Consider the following 19,105-nt stretch of genomic DNA (forward strand, 5'->3'; position numbering starts at 1 on the left):
ACCCCCTCCATTCCCAGTAAAGGCATCGGTCCCCTCCAGGGGAAACAAAATGGAGGCTTAAGTCTCCTGCAGCAAGTGACCCAACAGAAAATTGCATCTGCTGCGGTTTCCTACTGGTCTGCAGGAGATTTAACCACCAGGAAGTGACGCGGGTACCTTTACCGGTCAGAGTATTGGGGGGGGGAGAGAGGAGGGGGGTAAATGCAGCTTTAAAAGACTGCAAGGCAGCCACGCAGACATGATCATATTATCCCAGTCAAAAACTTCCTAAAATGTGTGTATATGTATAAAAAACAAACAAAAAAACACCTCTGAATATCCCACTTGCCACCCACGGAAGCTCGCGCTATATAAAACATCCCGTTTCACCTGTTTTTTTGAAGCATTGTTTTATTTTGAAAATGTAATTGTTCTGGGCCAGCACCGGCCTAGAACACCATGCTCGAGAAGGTCCTGGGCTTATTCGCCAAGCCGTGCTAGCTGTGGTGTGTACGCCACACCCACCCACGACACTGTGCTTAGCAAGTGTGTGACAGCTGGCGTGGACTTGCGAATATGCTTCAACAGGTCACTCACAATCCCATACAATATCGGCTTCCCCTTCCACATGGAAAAACAAAATATGCAGCCACAGAAACAAACAGCGTGGTGGCTCGTGTTTTAGAGGTAGAGCCCTTCCGGGGTGCCCTCCTGCTTCTTGTACAGAACATTCTCTTTTGATTTCTTAAAGTCTTCGTTTGTTACTTTCATTCTGCGCTCTCTCAGCGCCATGAGCCCGGCTTCCGTACATATGGCCTGCAAAGAGAAACAAGTCACAAAGCCACAAATGTAGCTATAGAAAGACAAAAAAAATTATTGCTCGTGGACTCTACATATATGTAATGAACGGTGATGGGGTAACCCGTTGCATGGACGTTTTTTTCTTCCATTCGGTTAGAAGATGTATTTGCACCCTGTAGTGCAATGTTACCCGGCTTCAAACTCAGTGTCCTTACTCACTGAGCCGCCCCTCTCCCTGTACCATCTACCACCATGCCACGTGAAACCGCTGGGTAAAGTCACAGATAAGTGTGCATCTTACTTTTATATCTGCTCCAGAGAGATCATCTTTTGCCATAATTAACTCATCCAGGGTGACGTCAACTGCCAGCGTCATGCGACTCGTGTGGATCAGAAAGATTCTCTTCTTGGTCTTCTCATCGGGCAGAGGGAACTCGATCTTTCTATCAATACGGCCTGGTGTGACAACGAGAATTTACATACGCACAATTCATATTGTTCACTTTTACACAGCCTCTCTCTAGTTACATTGAAGTCCAATTTGTAAGGTGAATTAATTACCTTCCAATTACACAGCCAGGCAATGCAGTTAACTGGCTGTCAGTAATTGCAAGAGCACTTCCATTTATACCTGGTCTAATTAATGCGGGGTCCAGCGTTTCTATTCTGTTTGTGGCCATGATGACTTTGACGTCCCCCCGTGAATCAAACCCGTCCAGCTGGTTCAGAAGCTCCAGCATAGTTCTCTGGATCTCTCTCTCCCCGCCAGAGTTGGAATCATATCTGTGTCAGGAGGGAAGTGCAAAGGAGAGAAGTGAACTCAAAGTGCGCCATGCCGCGACAAAGTGCGCCATGCCGCGACAAAGTGCGCCATGCCGCGACAAAGTGCGCCATGCCGCGACAAAGTGCGCCATGCCGCGACAAAGTGCGCCATGCCGTGACAAAGTGCGCCAGGACGCGACAAAGTGCGCCATGCCGCGACAAAGTGCGCCATGCCGCGACAAAGTGCGCCAGGACGCGACAAAGTGCGCCATGCCGCGACAAAGTGCGCCATGCCGCGACAAAGTGCGCCATGCCGCGACAAAGTGCGCCATGCCGTGACAAATGGCGCCATGCCGCGACAAAGTGCGCCATGCCGTGACAAAGTGCGCCATGCCGCGACAAAGTGCGCCAGGACGCGACAAAGTGCGCCAGGACGTGACAAAGTGCGCCAGGATGCGACAAATTTCGCCATGCCGCGACAAAGTGCGCCAGGACGTGACAAAGTGCGCCAGGACGCGACAAAGTGCGCCATGCCGCGACAAAGTGCGCCATGCCGCGACAAAGTGCGCCATGCCGCGACAAAGTGCGCCATGCCGCGACAGTGCGCCAGGACGTGACAAAGTGCGCCATGCCGCGACAAAGTGCGCCATGCCGCGTCAAAGTGCGCCAGGACGCGACAAAGTGCGCCATGCCGCGACAAAGTGCGCCATGCCGCGACAAAGTGCGCCATGCCGCGACAGTGCGCCAGGACGTGACAAAGTGCGCCATGCCGCGTCAAAGTGCGCCATGCCGCGTCAAAGTGCGCCAGGACGCGACAAAGTGCGCCATGCCGCGACAAAGTGCGCCAGGACGCGACAAAGTGCGCCATGCCGCGACAAAGTGCGCCATGCCGCGACAGTGCGCCAGGACGTGACAAAGTGCGCCATGACACGATGGCGATCAATATTAACAGATATTCTTAGTCTCTCACACTTCAAAAACACAGGTATAGTGTGGTCAAAGGAATAGGTAATTAGTTTAATTTAAAGTAATTAGCTCAGAAAAGCAGTAGTTTCAAAGCTTGTACGAAATTACAGCATCATTAAGGTTCATCCTAGAGAATCAAAACTAAAGGAGTGAAATATACAAACATATGAACATACTCCCCCAGCAGTACTCTCCCAATACCCCAACCGGGCAGTACTTTCCCAATACCCCAACCGGGCAGTACTTTCCCAATACCCCAACCGGGCAGTACTTTCCCAATACCCCAACCGGGCAGTACTTTCCCAATACCCCAACCGGGCAGTACTTTCCCAATACTCCAACCGGGCAGTACTCTCCCCCCCCATCCCCCCGCAATACCCCCCCCCCCAATACCCGAACCGAGCAGTACTTTCCCAATACCCCAACCGGGCAGTACTTTCCCAATACCCCAACCGGGCAGTACTTTCCCAATACCCCAACCGGGCAGTACTCTCCCCCCCCCATCCCCCGCAATACTTCCCCTCTCTCCCCCCTCCTCCCGCCGCAATACCTCCCCTCTCTCCCCCCTCCCCCCCCCCAATACCCCAACCGGGCAGTACTCCCACGATGACGTGTTTTTGAAAAAACATTTCTGTAGTCTTACCTAAACTTGAGGGCCCCGAAGCTGCTCATGGTCCCAATGTCTGGGGACCCGCTGGTTCCTGCACCAGGCAAAATATTGACCCACCGCACACAAAATGGCAGCAGAGTCAGGACTTGGCCCGGGGACCAATAGAAAAGTTGCAACATTATTAGGAGATGACATTGCAGCTTTCTGTTGGAGACCCCGCAATCAAGTTGTTCATTATGGGACCAAAAAAAAAAAAATGTATCTGGAGATTTGGATCTCGGGGGGCCATGATGAGCTCAGGGGGAGCTCTAAATTCAGGTAGGTAAACTTCCAGGTGGTGTGCCTTCAAGATACCCGCTTATCAGAGCTCTCTGCCTGACCGCTTTTTACCAACTGAAATGGTTGGATTGTAGGCCAAGCGTTCTCTTTAGAGACCCGTATTACTACGAGCCTCTCCCTAGAAGTCAGGCGATATTTATATTAAGGCACTGCCTTGTTTACAGAGACTGCAGTGTCTGCATCAGCCTGAGGGGGAGTGCTGTGTTCCCATATCACACAGCCAGTTTTCTCCTGGAGTCTTCCCTACTGTATGTGCTGGAATAAACCGGCTTATTCTCAGCACATTGTAACACCCACCTCTGACCTATTCCTATTCCCTTTGCTTGTACTGGGAACACAATGAATCTTTAAGATGCATTTCTAAGCTCTGAGCCCGGTGTCGATACGGTGACTGTCTCCTCGTGGCAAACATGTCTCTGGATGTGACAGTGCAGGAGTGAGAGACGATCTCTAGCACAATGTTAGGCAATAGCAGAGCGCTTGGGGAGATACGAGTCAGTGATGAACAGAATATTTGACTTTTTTACGCGGAAATGGGCGGGGGGAAATCGCCAGAGCCGGAAACTCCTCACAGAAAGTGAGACCGAAATCACAGCTTCTCTTTCACCTGAAACGCCCGAGAGGAACTCAGCTGAAAAAGTACAGAGACTGGAGGCTGAATCAGCCCCCCCCGTGGGACCCCCTCCCAACCTCACGGGCCGAGTCTGTATCTGCTCAGTGCTGGGACCCCCTCCCAACCTCAGGGGCCGAGTCTGTATCTGTTCCGCCGGGACCCCCTCCCAACCTCAGGGGCCGAGTCTGTATCTGTTCCGCCGGGACCCCCTCCCAACCTCAGGGGCCGAGTCTGTATCTGCTCAGTGCTGGGACCCCCTCCCAACCTCAGGGGCCGAGTCTGTATCTGTTCCGCCGGGACCCCCTCCCAACCTCAGGGGCCGAGTCTGTATCTGCTCAGTGCTGGGACCCCCTCCCAACCTCAGGGGCCGAGTCTGTATCTGTTCCGCCGGGACCCCCTCCCAACCTCAGGGGCCGAGTCTGTATCTGTTCCGCCGGGACCCCCTCCCAACCTCAGGGGCCGAGTCTGTATCTGCTCAGTGCTGGGACCCCCTCCCAACCTCAGGGGCCGAGTCTGTATCTGTTCCGCCGGGACCCCCTCCCAACCTCAGGGGCCGAGTCTGTATCTGTTCCGCCGGGACCCCCTCCCAACCTCAGGGGCCGAGTCTGTATCTGCTCAGTGCTGGGACCCCCTCCCAACCTCAGGGGCCGAGTCTGTATCTGTTCCGCCGGGACCCCCTCCCAACCTCAGGGGCCGAGTCTGTATCTGTTCCGCCGGGACCCCCTCCCAACCTCAGGGGCCGAGTCTGTATCTGTTCCGCCGGGATCCCCTCCCAACCTCAGGGGCCGAGTCTGTATCTGTTCCGCCGGGACCCCCTCCCAACCTCAGGGGCCGAGTCTGTATCTGTTCCGCCGGGACCCCCTCCCAACCTCAGGGGCCGAGTCTGTATCTGTTCCGCCGGGATCCCCTCCCAACCTCAGGGGCCGAGTCTGTATCTGTTCCGCCGGGACCCCCTCCCAACCTCAGGGGCCGAGTCTGTATCTGTTCCGCCGGGATCCCCTCCCAACCTCAGGGGCCGAGTCTGTATCTGCTCAGTGCTGGGACCTTCTCTTAGTCTGAGGTCTCTGAGCCGACACTCGTCCTGAATGCGCCCAGCTATGTGATCCAGCTCGCTAATGCCCCGGGGGAGCCAGTAGATCATGCACCCATGATGAATAGCCAAAATGGCTTCCTAGCTCCTGCTCCGACATCCATCTTATATGTACCCTGCCCGTTGCTCTTGCACGATGACGGCCCCCAGGGGGAAGCCAATACCGGACCCTACACTTCTGTCCCACACGCTCCTCACCTTCCTATCCTGCGTAATCACAGGTTCTACAAAGTGGAGGAATCCCCCTCTAACCATCTCTGCTGGGCGGCCGGGAAATCTCAACTACTCCTCCGTTCCAGATCTTCTGCCGTTGCTGAATATAGTCCTCACAGCTAATTCACGCTTGTCTGGGTTTCCCCAATCCCAAGATCTTGCAAACAGAGGGCTCATATCCATGACTACTGTTATTACTTTAAACCTGTTCATTTATATTTGAACAGTGCTGGTCCTGAGAATGTTCCCTTTCCTGGCTGAGCCGAGTCAGTTAGATTTAGGATTGCAAACTATCTGAATAACCTCTTAATATATATTATTGTTGTGAACATTTAAATCCTAGGGTTAATTTAGAAAATATGTAAATTAAAATGATCCTAAGTTTTTACATGTGATCTTGCTTCTGTATCCTGTACTTTATAGCTGGGTATAATTAGAGGGATACCTTTATAGAAACATTCCCACACAGAATCTCCCCCCGTCTTTGTTCTATAGGATTATTTGCATCTGCTCAGTTCCTTTGATCATTCCCAACAATTCTGTTTATGCCACAAGGACTGGAGACTAATCTAGGAATCAGGAATATATATACGTGGATGTGTAATATAAAGCCTTATTAATCTCCATTGTTATTATTTTATTACTTTCCTATCCCTTTCACTCTCCTCTTTTGTTAAACGTATAGTCAACATTTAAAAGTTTATCCGCTTAGAAATGTTAATGTTAAAATAGAAAAGAAAAAAAAGAAAAGAATTTGATAACTTTAAAATGGCGCACAGCAATTACTCGGTATATTTCTAAGGAACTGTATAAATATCTGGATTTGTAATATACTGTGCTGGTAATGTATATTTTGTGTTCCATGTATATCTTTTCCTCAATAAAAAGATAGTTATTGGGGGGGGGGGGGGAGAATTACCGGTTTAATCTCCATAACCTACCTCTTTGTGCCAATGGCGTCAATCTCATCAATGAATACGATTGACGGTGCGTGTTCCTCTGCTACTCGGAAGAGTTCACGGACCAGCTTGGGGCCGTCTCCCAGGTACTTCTGGATGAGCTCAGAGCCCACCACTCGCAGGAAAGTGGCAGAGGTCTGATTTGCGACTGCTTTGGCCAGCAGAGTTTTACCTGTGAGCGTTAACACAAAGAAGAAGTCAGCCTGGCAGAATGCGTAAGGGATATAGGAGTTATGTACCGGTTCCTTGCCACATTATATACATCATACCTGTGCCTGGTGGGCCGTACAGGATCACGCCCTTGGGTGGTTTTATGCCCATCTCTTCATAATATTCAGGGTGAGTGAGGGGCAGTTCCACAGACTCCTATGAGAAACAACACGCACAAGCTCAGCTCCAATCTTTCAATGACTTGATCAGAGCGGCTTTGGGTTTCGGGCTTTTGCAGCAATCAAAAAAAAGCACCAAACAGAAATCTGTACTGCGGAAGTGCAATCACTCACCTCAACGTCACCCAGCCCTGAGGAATACGTCATCCGACAATTTAATCTCTTTAAAGTGCATTCTTATATACACAAACACAGATTATAGAAGACATACCAATTAAAAAGGAAGCGGCGGAAATAAGAATGCTCATGTTTTATACTCTTCATTACTATGTCCTACGGTATTAATGCTCTACAACAGGGGTGGGCAACTGCTGTCCTAAGGGGCCATCAACAGGCCAGGTTTTCAGGATATACCTGCTTCAGCACAGGTGGCTCAATCGTTGACTGGCCAATTCCAGTCCTCATGGGCCACCAACAAGGTCAGATATTAGGGATATCCCTGCTTCAGCACAGGAGGCTCAATCAGTGGCTAAGTCCTGTGCTGAAGTAGGGATATCCTAAAAACCTGACCTGTTGTGGTGGCCTTTGAGGACTGGAGTTGCACACTCCTATTGTACAATCTTTTGAAGGCCTGGAGTTCATTCAAGTTTCGGAAATCCTTCTGCATACACTCCTGTCGTCTGCACAGATAGCTCAACATTAATCCTGGTGTCACAAAACCTGGTGAATCATGGGGATGGGACAAAACGTTACACGGGATATACCTTGATTTCTTGTATCTGGTTGTCCAGGCCACCAATGTCTGCATACGTTTCCTGGGGAGCTTTCTCCACTTTCATCACTGTGACTAAGGGGTCAGTGTCATCCATGAGAACTCCAATCACAGCATGAACCTGCCATAAAACAAGCCCCACATCAGCCAGCATGGATTAAAACACTTTATACACAGTAGCTTCTACTTTCCAAATGATATGATAGGTGCCAATGCAGGTAGGTGGTCAATCGTGCAGGGAGGAGGATTGTGAGTGGATGGAGAAAAGTTCAAAGGTCAAAACCTACGGCAGTTCTACTTCAGTGACCAAGTGCTACAACAGCAATGACACAGTGGCCAGGTCATTTCTATACTGCAGAGCAGGTAAACAACAAACCCAATTTTAAGCAGCAAACTTTCATGAGCACATGAAAGGATAAATCAGTGCATGTGTCAAACTAGAGTAACACAGCTACTGTAAAGGCTTAAATAAAGCAGTTTATTTTTCTGATAAATCAGACGATAAAAAGAAACCGGACTCAATAAACCAGTTGATAATGTAAAGTGAAAGTGTGATCCCGGAGAGGATAAATGCACCAAATCCTAGAATAATGACTTTTCATAAAGCACATCCAGGGCGTGTTGTGGTGCATTTGGTAAAACAACTTAGTCTTAAAATGACAGCCGAAAAGATAAAGTGATCCCAGCACAGATTCTTAATCCACTGCCAGCGCAAGCCATGCCTGAACCACAAGGTCACCCAACAATCAGTCCTCCCTGGCAGAGTTAACTCACCTTGTGGTTGAGTAAGACGGAGCATCCTGGTTCCAGCAGATCCTTGTCCACGAAGGAGAGGATACTGACATAGTGTTCAGATCCCACTGATGTGGAGACAATGGCATGGTTATCATCAATGATCTCCTCCAAGGTACCCACTGACATGGGGGTTCCTCTCAAGTCATCTACCTTTGACCTCTCCTCCTGGAAAGGTCACAAGAAAATGGAAACCGGCATTGAGAGTCAGAAGATCATTTCTGTTCAATGATCCACTTCATGTACATTATATATTGTTATGGGCAAGACATTATATATTGTTATGGGCAAGACATTATATATTGTTCTGGGCGTACATTTGCCCTTCCCTCTGGCTACTTCAATTCCTAGAAGGCGAAACCCTTCATACAAAACACTATGACCCACTAACAATATTTGTGCTATTTTGAATATGGAACAGAAGTCCGTAATGTCCGCTCCGCAAGTAATACCTCCTGCTTCTCCTCCAGGGGCTTCATTTGTTCTTGGTTTCTGATGAACTCTTCCTCCATAAGGAGATAATCTTTAATCCTCTCCAATTTCAGCAACTTTAACCTACACTGTGTATGGGGTGTAACTGAGAAAGAAGAGAGATTACAAAGCAATAAGGATTACAGTGTTCCCTGAAACGAATCAATGACAAGATGCTGCAGTAACAGGTCACTTTCTGCATCCAAAACGCATTACAGAAAACATTATGCAATATGGTATATTTTATGTGAAAGAGTAAATAGTGTGTGCTAGTTATAAACCAGTAGTGTGCTATGCTGTTAGGAAGGTGTGCAGATCTATTTCTGTCCGTCACTTACCAAGAGGCAGTTTGCTGGCAGCATCAGGGCCCTTTGTCTTCTTTTTCTTCTTGCCCACTCTTGTTGGGACGGGGGGCTCATATTTCTTCTTCTTATCCTGAAATGTCACAGTTAAACACGAGGAGAAAGTTATTTATACATCACTGTATGCTGACAGTACCAGGCAGCTTTGGGAAGCAGAAGAGGATCGATATTGTGCAACTGTTGCACGTTTGGAGCTGTATTAACAAAGTAAACACCAGTCCCTTATACTTATTGCCTACTCTGATTAGGACGGAGCGTAATTACCGCACTATGAGCTCTTAACAATGAAAGGAGCGATACATTTGAATGATGGTGTGAACTGTTATATATTATGTATCTGACTAAGCTAAGAACTTCAACAGTTGATGTATGTCTTTATTTATATAGCGCCATTAGTGTACATAGCGCGTCACATTAGTAATACACGTAACAATCATATAAATAACAAATAATACAAATAACAGCTCATGGGAATAAGTGCTTCAGTCATAAAAGTAACATTTCGGAAGAGGAGTCCCTGCTCCGAGGAGCTTACAATCTAGTGTGAACGTCTTTTAATATATTAACTTAAGCCAAATTTACAAACTTGTTTATTTTGGGTCTAATGGATAAAAATGTAGAGCAAGACTACACTGGACAAAACTGCTTAGTAGTGGGCGATATTGTAGATTTCACATACGTGCAAAACAAAACGTAAAGGTATCAATCAATCAAAATCTCCTGGCTGCAAAATTGGGTTAAATTTGATGTAAAATCAGATCCGGATCAAGAAAAAAAATGAATTCAACTGAAAGCAATTACATATTTTCCTCTGATAAATTGTCTTTTTTTGCACCAGTTGTATAGCTGGGCTACTTTGATAAAGAGACCTGTCAGTTTCAATATAAACCAACTCCTGCTGTGTAATGGTTATGTAATTTGACGAGCCCAGAGGCAGTAGTATTTCACCTTATCGTCTTTCTTCCCTCCCCCTGGTCCATGTCCTCCACTCTGACTTTGACCCTGGAATAAAAGGAAAATGCAGACATATTTAAACTCCTAAACTATTACCCGGCAGGCTAACCGTGACCCATGACGAGTTAAAAGGAGACAGCAGCAAACTAATGTCTCAGTGTACAAGTAAAGCAAACCAGGCAAGGAAAAGAAGGACAGTACATAGGAAGAGTAAGTCAGAGGTGAGATTACATTTTAAGCAAAGTAAAAGACTGGTGAATGTAAGAGGAAATCATTTAAAGTAATGCCGGATTTTTGCAGCAGATTGACAGTATATTGCTGCGCATAGTGTGTTTCCTGCACCAAAGGCTCTGCTGGGGGCAAAACATTAATTGGAATACATCTACAGATCAGTGGGTACCTGCCTCTGGACGCTTTTGTATTATACAATATCCTGTTTTCTGTATACAGGTTTACAGAGAACCCCCTTATTATAACTGTCGTTAATTGTTTTTGTCCAGACGATCAAAAAATAAATAATAATAAATATATATATATATATATATAACCTGTCAGCTGTCACTGAGTACCTGCATTTTATGAGCAGTCCCATAGACTTCAGACTGATAGCGTTCATTACTTTTCTATTGTAATTGTGTTTTTGGTGGCTATTACAGGATAGATATATATATACATACATACATACACATACACACAGCAGAGGCGCAGCCCCTGTCACAGGCCCCCGGAGGGATCGGTTCGGCAGCACCACAGCCGATGATGACACCGCAGGGAGAGGGAGCCCCGGGAGAGAGCGCCTCCTTTCCGGGGTCCCCGCTCCTCCCTCCCGGGGGTCCCCGCTTCCCCCCGCACAGTATCAGCCCCGGGCTGAGAAAGATGCTCACTCACCATGTCCGCTGCTTAATGCCGGCCGTCGATTCAGGAAATGCGTCACTGTACGGAGCTCGGCAGGGACAATCCAAGACGCCACGCCCCTATCCTCCATACAGAGGAAAGGCGAAGGGGAAAATGCACCTGGTGTTACCAAGGCAACGGAGAGGGGTGAGCGGAGGATAAGACATGGGGGATAGGATCGGGATGAGGGGAGGATAGGAGGGGAGGATGGGAGGGGGGTGATGAAGATGGGAGGGGGATGAGGGGATAATGGGAGGGGGATGATGAGGGTGGGAGGGGGGTGGGGGGAGGATAGGATGAGGGGGATGAGGGAAGGATGGGAGGGAGATGATAAGGATAGGAGGGGGATGAGGAGAGGATGTGTGGGGGATGAGGGGAGGATAGGGGGAGGATGGGAGGGGGATGGGGGGTGATGAGGAGTGGATGAGGGGAGGATGGGAGAGGGATGATGAGGATAGCAGGGGGATAAGGGGAGGATAAGATGGGGGATAGGATCAGGATGAGGGGAGGATAGGAGGGGGATGATGAGGATGGGAGGGGGTGGGGAAGATAGGAGGGGGATGATGAGGATGGGAGGGGGATGATGAGGATAGGAGTGGGGTGGGGAGGATGGGAGGGGGATATAGGGAGGATGGGAGGGGGATATGGGGAGGATAGGAGGGGGAGGGGAGGATGGGAGCGGGTGATGAGGATGGGAGGGGGTGGGGAGGATGGGAGGGTGATGATGAGGATAGGGGTGGGGAGGATGGGGAGGATAGGAGGGGGTGGGGAGAATGGGAGGGGGATGGGGAGGATAGGAGGGGGTGATGAGGATGGGAGGGGGGTGGGGAGGATGGGAGGGGGATGATGAGGATAGGAGAGGGTTGAGGGAGGATGGGAGGGGAGTGATGAGGATAGGAGAGGTGTGGGGAAGATAGGAGGGGGATGGGAAGGATAGGAGGGGGTGGGGAGGATGGGAGGGGGATGATGAGGATAGGAGAGGGTTGAGGGGAGGGGGATGATGAGGATAGGAGGGGGTGATGAGGATAGGAGAGGGGTGGGGAGGATAGGAAGGATAGGAGGGGGTGGTGAGGATGGGAGGGGGATGATGAGGATAGGAGGGGGATGGGTTACATAGTTACATAGTTACATAGTAGATGAGGTTGAAAAAAGACGTACGTCCATCAAGTTCAACCCATGCTAAATTTAGACAACCGATACTTTATTCTAGATCTATACTTACTTATTGATCCAGAGGAAGGCAAAAAAAAAACCCCATTAAGGGGAAAAATTAATTCCTTCCTGACTCCAAGAATTGGCAATCGGATTAATCCCTGGATGAACATCCTTCCCATGTATACCTTTCCCATCTAAAAAGATGTCCAACCTTTTTTTGAACAAATCTATTGTATCTGCCATCACAGTCTCCATGGGTAATGAATTCCACATTTTAACTGCCCTTACTGTAAAGAACCCTTTACTTTGTTGCTGGTGAAATTTACTTTCCTCCAACCTTAAGGGATGGCCCCGAATCCTTTGTACTGCCTGTGGGATGAATAGTTCTGTTGAAAGCTCCTTGTATTGTCCTTGAATATATTTGTATATAGTTATCATATCCCCTCTTAGACGCCTCTTTTCTAATGTAAATAAATCTAATTTAGCTAGCCTCTCCTCATAAGTTAGAATGTCCATCCCCTTTATTAATTTGGTGGCTCTTCTCTGCACTCTCTCTAGTTCCATAATGTCTTTTCTTAGGATTGTTGCCCAAAATTGTACTCCATATTCAAGGTGTGGTCTTACTAATGCTTTGTAAAGGGGCATAATTATGTTTACTTCCCTTCCATCTATTACCCGTTTGATGCAAGATAAGATCTTGTTTGCCTTTGCAGCTACTGCATGACATTGGGCACTATTGCTAAGCCTGCTATCTACAAGCACTCCTAAATCCTTCTCCATCAAGGATTCCCCCAATATATCTCCATTTCATTTGTAAGTCGCCTTTTAATTCTTGCATCCCAAATGCATAACCTTACATTTATCTGTATTAAACCTCATTTGCCATTTACCTGCCCACGTTTCCAGTCTCTCCAAGTCCTTCTGAAGAGAAATTACATCCTGCTCTGATTCTATTACCTTACACAATTTAGTATCATCAGCAAAGATGGAGACTTTGCTCTCGATCCCAACCTCAAGGTCATTAATAAACAAGTTACAAAGCAGGGGTCCCAGTACCGATCCTTGAGGTACTCCACTCACGACTTTAGCCCAACCTGAAAAAGTTCCATTTATGACAACCCTCTGTTGTCTGTCCTTTAACCAGTTTTCAATCCAGGTGCATATATTATTACTGAGTCCAATTTTCTTTATTTTGTACACCAACCTCTTGTGTGAAACCGTATCAAAAGCCTTTGCAAAATCTAAGTAGACCACATCAACTGCATTACCTTGGTCTAAATTCCTACTTACCTCCTCAAAGAAACAAATAAGGTTACTTTGGCAAGATCTATCCTTCATAAATCCATGCTGACTATTACTAATAATTTTGTTTTCCATTAGGTATTCCTGAATATTATCCCGTATTAAACCTTCAAGTAGTTTCCCTACTATTGAGGTCAGGCTTACAGGTCTGTAATTCCCCGGGTGTGATCTAGCTCCCTTTTTAAATATAGGCACCACATCTGCTTTACGCCAATCTTGTGGTACTGAGCCTGTGGAAATGGAGTCCTTGAATATTAAATATAATGGTTTTGCTATTACTGAGCTTAACTCCTTGAGAACTCTTGGATGTATGCCATCGGGGTCAGGTGCCTTATTTACTTTAATTTTTTCAAGTCGCTTATGAACTTCTTCCTCAGTTAACCAATTGGTCATTAATATGGAGGTTGTGGCTTCCTCCTGTGGCGCTACTATTAAACTTGATTCTTCCCTGGTAAACACAGAGGCAAAGAATTTGTTTAATACCTCTGCTTTCTCCTTATCTCCAATAATCTGCCTACCCATCTCACACTGAAAGGGTCCTATATTTTCTTTTCTCATTTTTTTGTTATTAAGGTACTTAAAGAACTTTTTAGGGTTGACCCTACTTTCTATTGCAATCCTTTTTTCATTATCCATTTTTGCTAATTTAATTGCCCCTTTGCAATTTTTGTTACATTCCTTATAATTCTGATACGGGAATTCTGGTTGGGAAAAGACCTGAGGTTGTGAGAGAAGATATGCAGAATAGTCAGGGTCACTCAGGCTGTCTCATTCATTAGAAGGTAGTATAAATCATTGCAAGTCTGTCTCACTCCTTTGTGGATTTCTTACTAATTGGAAAATAGTCTCAGCCACTGAGAAACAGTTACACTCACTGATATGCAGTCACACTCACTGAAAGGCAACCACACTCACTAAGAGGAAGTTACACTCACTGAGAGGCAGTCACACTCACTAGGAGGCAGTCACATTCACGGATTGGGAAATCCGTTCCAAAGCGAAACGCGTTGTGTTTGTTCCAGCATCTGTGAGTGATCAGCTGCACCTCAACCGTAGAAGCCGTACTGTATCCCGGCCCCATCGGTTCCAGCTGACTGTACCGGAAGTGACGACACCAAATACCGGATCTGCAAAGGACGAGGAGATGCGGGTTCCTGGTGGAGCGGTGAGAGTACTGGAGACTACGCATCTATAGCTTTACATGCCTGTTTTAGATGTTTTAATGTAAGTGTGTTTTTGCTCTCACCTTTATAAACCATTAGTCTATACAGTCTGCACTATGGTTTTATTCTGTTCTCATTGAGATTACAACATCACCACACCACTGAAGGAATACTGTAAGGGTTCCAGTCCAGGCTTTGGCTGGAACCTGCCCTTTCCTGGCTGTTGTGGACATCTTGCTTGCTGGCAAGCCTCCTCCTGAACTCTGTTATTGGCTGCACCTGTTCAAGGGCTTAAATAGCAGCCAGTGCCTTCCAGCCCCGGCCTGAGAATTGTATATGTTTCCCTGTGTAGCCTGTTCATTTGGAATTCCTGTTGGTGACCCCGGACTGTGACCCCGACCTAGCTGCCTTCCGCCTACCCTGACCTTTTGCCTGTCGCCTGGATTCTGCACTACTGCCACCTCCCCTGATCCTTTGCCTGCCTACCGACTATGGATACTCTAACAGGGCTCTGTTCCTGGGCTCTGGTCGGTTAATTGGCATCCCTACCTCAGCCCTGCAGGTCCGCTTCCTGATCGGAGACGAGCACCGTCACACATACCTAGACCACACGCCATCAGGGATTCCATGAAGGAAGTGACCTAGTCTGATTCTCAGCCACAATTGATGTGGGAAATGTTGTATTTGTTCTAGAAAAATGTGAGTCCCCATTCCACATAACCTTCTAAGATATTCAGACCCAGTTGAAGCATATTGGACTATATAGTGTTTTTAGGTTTCATTTTTATGGTGATCTCTGCGCTCCCCAACTCTTCATTACACTTGTCTACAGAGGAGAATCTGGGCCATTCTTCTTAGGGTTTTAGGTGCATTTTACAGTTTGTCAATTTATTGCATGTTTGTGTGATAATTACATAGTTACATAGTTACATAGTAGATGAGGTTGAAAAAAGACATAGGTCCATCAAGTTCAACCTATGCTAAATTTAGACAACAGATACTTTATCCTATATCTATACTTACTTATTGATCCAGAGGAAGGCAAACAAAAAACCCCATTAAGGGGAAAAATTAATTCCTTCCTGACTCCAAGAATTGGCAATCGGATTAATCCCTGGATCAACATCCTTCCCATGTATACTTATTTGGTATATCCCTGTATACCTTTCCCATCTAAAAAGATGTCCAACCTTTTTTTGAACAAATCTATTGTATCTGCCATCACAGTCTCCATGGGTAATGAATTCCACATTTTAACTGCCCTTACTGTAAAGAACCCTTTCCTTTGTTGGTGGTGAAATTTCCTTTCCTCCAACCTTAAGGGATGGCCCGAGTCCTTTGTACTGCCCGTGGGATGAATAGTTCTTTTGAAAGCTCCTTGTATTGTCCCTGAATATATTTGTATATAGTTATCATATCCCCTCTTAGACGCCTCTTTTCTAATGTAAATAAATCTAATTTAGCTAGCCTCTCCTCATAAGTTAGATTGTCCAACCCCTTTATTAATTTGGTGGCTCTTCGCTGTACTCTCTCTAGTTCCATAATGTCTTTTCTTAGGATTGGTGCCCAAAATTGTACTCCATATTCAATATATATAATATTTCACTCTCACAGTTATCTATTTAATTGTTCACAGAGCACACCTCTTTTTGCGATTTATTGTGAATTAACACTTTATTAATTATCACCAAGGATCGCCCATCACATTCTTTTTTTCACATATCTATAGGAGTCACCGACGGAGGCGCGTTGAGTTGGTTGCCTATATGTAATCCGGCACTGGCAGTGGCACACATTAACAGGGAGTCAGAAATGAAGGCAATAGTGACAGTGATAACTTTCATAGCTAACTAATGTTATAAAGTGCAAGCACTCGCACTCAGCAGGGAGTCTAACTCACTGCAAGTCTCACTTTCATATATACATCATTACCAATGGATTCATTCTCATTCACTTGACGCCTAACATTCTGAAGCCTGTGGAATAGGGGCCTTTGAGTTTGCATTGAGGCCAGTAGAGGGCTCCCTATAATTACTGCATCAGTGTCAGTCCAGTACTGGAGGATCATATCATTATAATCAATCAGCACCAACAGGTGTACATTCCAGTTCAAAGTCTGTAAATATTCACATAAATATTTCTTGCTGAGTAGTCTCTGTATGTTTTATGTGTAAATGATAAAAAAAAGTGCATTTTATTTTGCATGCAAACTTTATGTATATTTGAACTCCACTAAAAGAAATGTTTTCGTCCCATGGCGGAGAGGCGCTGAAGGGCTTCTAATAAAGCAGGTGGCAGTATTTGCAGACGTGCACACAATCCGGAGGCATTAGGAGACAGGCACCTAGTGTATCATTATCATTAAGTCTCAGAGGAAGGCAGCAGAAGCAGCTTCAAAATGTGCCCGGTTTCTCTGATTTGTCTGATTTCTCCACACACGAGCCAGCAATGATACACTTCAAAAGGAAATTGGATGTCACTTAGGTCTCCTTAATCTTGAATTGTTGTATAAAACAACTTACATTATTTACTCAGCCAGTAATGTTCACTTGAAATAGAAAGCAGGGCCGGGCCGGGGGGAAGGGGGGAGAACAGAAAGAAGGGAGGTTAGGGGGGTACAGCAATTCTTAACATTGATGATATTTCAGATGTACATTACGGCCAAGAGAATCATACAATAAGCCATGAAAAATTGTTGTGATACATGTGAATGAGAACGGATGAGAACGGCTTTTGTAACCACAGCATGAGGGCTTATATTTTAATATGATTACACACCCATGTCCATACCATATTTAATCTGTTATAGAGTTAGACAAAATGTAACAACCACCAGGAAATAATATTAGCAGTGTCCAAGAAACGCAAAACAACTGTAGTTCCTTTTGCAATCAAATCTGTTAGAAGAGCACAACACAGGACTTCTGCTGCAGTTCTTTGTGTGGGAGTTGGCAAAAACAACAGACATCTGCCCTGATTCACTAAACAGTGCTAAGCTCTGGCACACTTTAACTTCCATTGAAGATTAGCACCCGCCTGTGACTGGGCCATAGGGGACTTGTATCAAAATGGTGCAATTTGCTCCAAAAGACAGAGAGACTATTTGCACCTGCGTGAATTTGCACAGGCGACATATGTATGAATCTTGCTTGTTACACTTGGCGTAGATCTTTGGCGCAGAGGCTAACACCATCTAAATCTAACAGATTCCTTTGCCACGCAGAGAGAGACAAAAACTGCACTAGTTATAGGCGTAACTTTGGATATAAGTCATTATAATATTGCCCTGACTCCTCCCTTAACGCCTTCTATTACCACTCCTCAAAACCCCTGTGTCACAAGTGTAACAATGGTGAGAGAAAGGGAGCAAAGCGCATTGGCGCAGCGTCACAGTTAAAATGACCAAACGTTCTGCCGTTTTGGGGCACTGCTCCCGTTTGTGACACTTGATACATATCTCCAATAGATTGTTACAGTATCAGAGTCCTGGCTGCAAGTCTCAGGGGAACAACATTAAATATAGAAAATAATCCACATTGCTGCCGATGGAATGTTTTCCTTAGATAACTATAGGGCTCCGCCTTTTTGTCACAGTTTTGCGTCTTGGAGACTTTGATGCCTGACCCCAATAAACTGCACCCCGCCAGTTAGAATAAAAAAGGATTCGCAATACACAGAAATTGAGGCACGGCATTGCAAACCTGATAATAATCAATGTGTTGTGATATCGGTATTTCCATTTGGGATGTGCGGGATCTCTAAAAACAATAGTGATTTGAACTAGCCATGAATAATTTCTGCTTTTCAGCTCAATCTCAGCTGAAGGGTGTAATACTGTTTCACAATATATTTCCTTTTGCCCCCCACACTCCCCCACACTCCTTATTGTTTCTTTGCCAATTAGATAAGAAAAGTTCATTACACCACAACTCCTAAGTGGCTCTCATGCTGTCCTCAGCTTCCTGTGCATTCTCTCTGCAGAGGCTCTGTGGGAATCAACCTGTGGAAGAAATGATTTGCGTCAGCTGGACTTTAATAAGATCAACCTTTATAAATATCCAATTTGTTATAAGAAGCCACAGTGAATAAATTGGTAGAGAACGTACGTCTTTCAACAACATCTTCATGTGCAGGAATTGTGCGCTCGCCCTGATGAAGACAGAGTTTGAATTATTACACTGGTTTAATTTCACACTGAAGAGTTTTGTAGATTTATTGATCCAACAGAAATCCAGGTGATTTGTTGTGTCCTCATATTCTCTTTATTTTGAAGTAATAAATAAAGAAAAAGAAGGGAGGGTACGGGCAATGGTATTAAAACAAATGACAATAAAATGTGTTGGTAGGGTTGCCAGGCGTCCCTTTCTTAAGCCCCCTGTCTCGCTGCCCCGGGGCACGTTAATGTCCCGTATTTTCGGAAGAAAAGTCGGCGGGGGATGGTGCCGGCAGCAGAGAGCCCCAGATGATGGCAATGGCTGCGGTGGCACAGGAGGGCAGGGGTTGGAGCTCGCCCCAGCGGTATGACCCGGAAGTCAATGACAACTTCTGGTGTCTGCCACCCGAGCAGGCTCCACTCCAC

The 19,105-nt window shown here is 46.3% G+C and overlaps 1 protein-coding gene and 1 long non-coding RNA gene across 5 annotated transcripts; one reads left to right on the top strand and one right to left on the bottom strand.

Annotated features, from left to right (window-relative positions):
- Positions 1–365: 365 nt before the first annotated feature.
- Positions 366–11,059, bottom strand: PSMC1 (proteasome 26S subunit, ATPase 1). The gene is made up of 11 exons (XM_075614561.1): positions 10,901–11,059; positions 10,007–10,060; positions 9,035–9,131; positions 8,678–8,802; positions 8,208–8,393; positions 7,426–7,554; positions 6,602–6,698; positions 6,315–6,504; positions 1,412–1,563; positions 1,082–1,236; positions 366–795 (listed from the first exon to the last, which is right to left on the bottom strand). The coding sequence occupies exons 1-11, from the start codon at positions 10,901–10,903 to the stop codon at positions 661–663; spliced, it is 1,323 nt and encodes a 440-aa protein (XP_075470676.1). The 5' UTR covers positions 10,904–11,059; the 3' UTR covers positions 366–660.
- On the top strand, positions 10,712–18,786 carry LOC142502897 (uncharacterized). Of its 4 annotated transcripts, none has more exons than XR_012803886.1 (3): positions 10,712–11,053; positions 14,386–14,587; positions 18,431–18,786. It is a non-coding gene; the product is annotated as an uncharacterized LOC142502897 (long non-coding RNA). The 4 variants fall into 4 exon arrangements; XR_012803887.1 differs by having other exon boundaries at positions 18,508–18,782; XR_012803885.1 differs by lacking the exon at positions 18,431–18,786 and adding an exon at positions 14,879–17,088.
- Positions 18,787–19,105: the final 319 nt, after the last annotated feature.

This window comes from Ascaphus truei, chromosome 9 (assembly GCF_040206685.1).
Source record: "Ascaphus truei isolate aAscTru1 chromosome 9, aAscTru1.hap1, whole genome shotgun sequence".
Lineage (NCBI taxonomy): Eukaryota > Metazoa > Chordata > Amphibia > Anura > Ascaphidae > Ascaphus > Ascaphus truei.